Here is a 5,065-nt window from a genome sequence, read left to right as displayed (position 1 = left end):
TACCGAACACTCCTACTTTTTCCTTCAAAAAAATGGTTTTAAAAACAAAACCATTCATATTACCGAAAAGATATGATATGGGAAAAATATATCACTGATCAACCGATATCATAAAAATGGTTATCAATCAGATGATTTTTCATCAAGATTTACGAGGGTTTTGATTGCTTAAAATCTTTTTGATATAATGTGGTTCGGCATTGTAGATTTTTTATTTGATTAAACATTATGTTTAATATCAGATCGACAGCTAGCCCTACTTCAAACCCCATTACTCCGCGAAAAAAAAACATTATATGGTTGGTTTTGGGCAATTAACATATTCCCATATTTGTTTAATTCTGGTTTTTTTGGTATGAGTTCAATTCTGGTTCAGTTCAGGCACTTTTTGGTCTGAACCGGGTTAGACATAAATTACTACCATAGTACGCAATGCATGGAATCATCATTTGTTTTGACTTATTTATTTATTCTTAATAAATAATATATATAAAAAGAAATTATGAATGACGTGGCAATTTGACTCGTCCTTCCCTGACTCTTTCTGAAAAGTATTCACCTTGTTTCAAGATGTGGTAGGCAGCACGCATTGAAAAAAGAGTGGAGATGATTGTGTATTGTCTTTGAAACACATATTATTAATATATCTCTTAAGAGTATTAGGGTTTGGTGAAGGTCTTATGAAAAAAGAAAATAGTTATTGAATAATTAATTAAGTTTTTTTCTGAAATTAAATTAATTAATACATAAGAAGATGAGTTTTTTACTTTTATTATATTTTTTCTTTTTTACAAAAAATAAAAAAAAAAACTGTTCAAATTGTCAACCCTTTAGTGCATGCCCAGCTTTTCAGCTTCTCCACCTTATGGTGTAAAAGACTTTCTTCTAGAAAGTCATTTATTAAAGAATTTAGTTAAAGAGCTCTCTCTCTCTCTCTGAGGAAACTCTAGGGTACCCCCTTAGAGCATTCATATAATGTACCAAAGGTATCACCTTCATATAATGTAGGAATAAGATACCAAATTGCATTCTTCTCAATGTACAATCATGCATATGATGTAAAAGGAGATGATCAGTAGATTGATGATCATATCCAGGACATGAACGGTTGAGATTTTAAGGAAATGATTAACTAACATACACAGGGCACTACCCTATCGCCCAAGGAGCTTGAACTTTGAAGTGAGAAAAGAAGAAATTGGAGGGCAAAAGTAATACTTTACAAGACTGCACGGATAATTTGGACCAACTCGATATCCATAGACTAGAGAGAGAAAAAAAGGTGACCTTTAGAGGATGAAAAAAAGGGATCAGCCATGATCAAAAGTATATAAAAAAAGCTGAGGGAATTAAGATCAAAAGCTTAAATGGGCCCCATATCAATTACTTAAGAGTCTTCACACAGGAACCCTGTCAAACCACATCCTCTCTTCGTTCCCATTACAATCTGTTTTGTAATGATTGTTCTAGTCTGGAATTCCCTGTACATTAGTAACACTTGCACTAATTAAATGATGGCAACTGGTTCATTTCCTACTAATTTACAGACAAATAATCAATGCAGTTGATTATCTTATTGTTTCCTCTTAATCCAGAACTGATCAACTGGATTCCAATCAAATTTCAATCTCAACATGGAATTTTATTGAGATTAATTAATTTAGTTTTTAAAAAAATCAGTTCTACGTCGAGGGACAGGATTCTTTCTTTCTATGAGTTTGGTAATTGTCTATCTTGGTTTCAATTAAATTCGTCAACAACTGGAATAATTTAGAAGACTAACTCTTCCATTTCCATGAGTTCATACTGCAGACTTACAGCAAAGAGTAATAATCCTTCCTTGATAAAACTTAGAAGTAAAAAAAAAAAAAAAACACCAAACAAAATTTTCCATCCATCAACGAGTAAATAACAGGATGATACTATTGACTCTGTACTGAGAAATGGATTTCTTTTCCGCGTAAAAGGACTACTGAGTGCAGGATATGCATGCTGCAGGAGCTAGCTAGCGGGGTGGTTTCTGTAACAAAATAATTAGACCCACCAGGGAGGACTAATTATACTATGGCTAATGGCTCTGAAAAGGAAAGGTTTCGAACCTGATTGAAAAGAAAAATGAAGCATGATTTGACAAAACTAGGGGGGGTGCCTAATTCTTAACTATATATATTTGCTTCTTCCAGCTTAGTGATTTAACCTATGTCAAACCATTATGAGAGAAACATACGTACAGAGACTGTCATCGTCTCCTAATTGAAGAAAGAGCTCTGGGACTTGTAATTTTCTCGTTAGATCTCCTGTATAGACTGACCGACTGAATATGCCTTCAGAAGAGAAGCCTCTATACAGCTAGCCCAACCTTGAGCGTGGAGGTGTGGCATTGGGCAAGGACCCATCATTCCGGAGGTCACATCTGAAAGATCATTTACACCAAAACCCCAGCCTAATTAATAATCAGAGGATCTAGCGGTTCCATATATGCTATTCCCTTGAGTCCATATGGCTAAGGACTAGTCTAGATTTCCATTGCTGAGATGACAACAGAACCGTTGGCATGGGGCTTTGCCTTTGACTTTGAATTTCATGCTTCTTGGTTGGTTGATGTGGTTAGCTATGGGCGAAATGTAGGGGGAGGCGCTCCCCTTAGTCAAACTATCTCCCCGTTCAAGCGTGGAAAAATGAAACCCATTTGTTGATAGAGCTGTAGCTGTCCAACTCTCAACTCTCACAGACAACAGAGAGAGAGAGAGAGAGAGAGAGAGAGAGAGAGAGAGAGAGGCAGATGGAGGAGACAACATAATACTCGGTTGCCGACAATATCACATCTCTTGTTCACAAGGAATACGGTTATGAGTTATGACCCATTTTGGTGGTGCCCGTGCCCGTGTAAAAGTATAAAAAAGAAAGTGTGGAGACGCGTTTTTGGTTTCATGGGGACATCTATGATTGCCAACAGAGAGATGATGACCCAGTGCCCCTTTGGAGCTAGATAGATACATGTGCGGTGTTGATGAAAAGCAAACATATAATGGGTCCGACACAGTCTTGAATCTAATCAGAATCGTTGGTCGGAGCATGGCATGGAAGAAGCATCTTGGAACTGCTTCTTCATCAATGCAATGTAAAAGGGTTTCGTGTTAAGTCGCTACCAAACAACAGATTGATGAAAGAAGAGAGTATTCGAAAGATGGGTTGTTGAATTAACGTGTTAGATAATTTTAATTTGCTTTATCCGAAGTGCATGAGTTTCAATTCCTCCAAAATTTCAGGTTTAATTAATTCCTGTTTTCCTTCCAAGGAAAAGCAAAGTATCCACCGCTCAAAAGAAAGTAATGAAGAGCAAACAGAAATTGACAGGGTAGTGGGCTACCAAGAAATTAATTAAAACTTTGTTTTTTTTTTGATTTAAGAATTGATAGAAAGATACAGAAGCAGTTCTTACAATCTAAAGAATACATGGAAGGAAAAGCCCCATCAGACCTTAGACTCTAATTTGTCTTCAATTTGGGTGTTTGTTTTTTTCCATTCATTCGCTCTTTCTTTTTCTTTTTTTTTTTTTTGTTTATTCATTCAGTATTCCGATGATCATCAAGTTGGATTAGCATTGATTTATTACTTCTGCTCTGGCTTCTTCTAAGTTCTAAGTTCTAACTACGTCTCTTGGATCTTTCCCTCCTGGTGCACTCAATTAATAAGAACCGGAAAAGAAACCGGTGACTCGCCGGACGGAGGATGGGTTGATGAAATCATGTCCATAGTGGTTCCCACGTGGAGCCGAGATTGGTGTCGTCGGTGAAGATCCCATTGCTGGTCTGAAAGCTGTGAGGACTAGTTATCATGAAGTTGTCGAAGGGTGGTTGTTGCAACAAGGGGGCTTGTTGAGATTGTGCCATCTCCATGCAAATTATGGCCAGTAGGTTTGCCTGTTGGCATTGCATGTTGACGAGCTCGGCCTGGGCCTTGGCCAATTGTGCTTGAAGCTCGTTCACTTGCTTCTGGAGCTGGCAAATTGCGCCAGCGCACCCGTAGACTGGGTCTCTAATTCGCGCATTCGCCTCGTAGACCATGCTGCTCACTGCATCAGCTCTCTGTGACTCGGGAAGCTCCTGAGATTACATAATAAAATTCACCATCAGCATCGAGCCTACTTACACAATTCTGATGGAGTAATTAACAGAATTGACTATTGAGGTGTCCATGCTTGCTCCATTTGTTGCTTCACCGGAGCAAACAGGGAGAAACTAGCACTAATGAGTTGGGAGTTGTTTCCATTGCAGAAAACTCTCTAATCGAGAAATGGAACGAGCAAATCATGTATATATGGTAGATTAATTTACCTGCAAGAACTTGATGATGTTGCTAGCACCGAACACTCGATGGGCAGTTGTGAACTTGAGAGGCTCGGTCGGAGGGAAGTAGGGAGCAAGGACGCATTTCTCGACGCATCGTCGACGGAGAATCTTGCAGGCGGCGCAGGGGCTGATTACGACGGGAGGGGGAGGAGGAGGAGGTGAAGAAGAAGAAGGAGAAAGGGAGAGAGGGGAAGCGGTGTCAGTTGTATTGGTGGTGGTGGTGGTGGTTTCGCTTGTTTCCATGTCTAGCCGAGCTTCAGATGTTTCTGTTTTTCTTGTTGGTGATGCCAGTAGGAACAGGAGGTGTAGAACTGTGAAAAATGGATGCCCTCCCTTCGGCCAAATGAGGTGGAATATATAGGCGTTGGATGGAATATTGGGATTCCACGATGATTAAAATTGTCGTCATTATTTTCGTCATAATTCTTAATATTTTTCCAGTTTGAACATACAGCAACCGTTTTTTTTTTTTTTGATTTCCCCTCTTCAACATTTTCTTGTGGAAGAAAAATCAAAGATAGAAGTAAAATAAATTAAAAACCAAATTAATCTAAATAAAATAATAATGACGTTTTTTTATTTTGTTTTTGATTTTTAACTTAAAATTACTTCTCTCTAAAATACACGCTATTCATTCATATTTCAAATCGGGTCAAGTACGTAGGGAGGATTTCAGGGCAAGCGTCCCGACAGCCTCTTGCAATATTGCATCA

The 5,065-nt window shown here is 38.3% G+C and overlaps 1 protein-coding gene across 1 annotated transcript; it reads right to left on the bottom strand.

The window, feature by feature from the left end:
- Positions 1-3,362: 3,362 nt before the first annotated feature.
- On the bottom strand, positions 3,363-4,680 carry LOC148870256 (LOB domain-containing protein 1-like). Its single transcript, XM_088968338.1, has 2 exons — positions 4,338-4,680; positions 3,363-4,106 (listed from the first exon to the last, which is right to left on the bottom strand). Exons 1-2 carry the CDS (start codon positions 4,593-4,595, stop codon positions 3,747-3,749), a joined length of 618 nt encoding a protein of 205 aa, XP_088824464.1. The 5' UTR covers positions 4,596-4,680; the 3' UTR covers positions 3,363-3,746.
- Positions 4,681-5,065: the final 385 nt, after the last annotated feature.

Source organism: Nelumbo lutea, chromosome 2 (assembly GCF_056320005.1).
Source record: "Nelumbo lutea isolate HS-2025 chromosome 2, American lotus-T2T, whole genome shotgun sequence".
Lineage (NCBI taxonomy): Eukaryota > Viridiplantae > Streptophyta > Magnoliopsida > Proteales > Nelumbonaceae > Nelumbo > Nelumbo lutea.
Note: the sequence above shows the minus strand (reverse complement) of the source record. Positions and strands in the feature narration are given on the sequence as shown.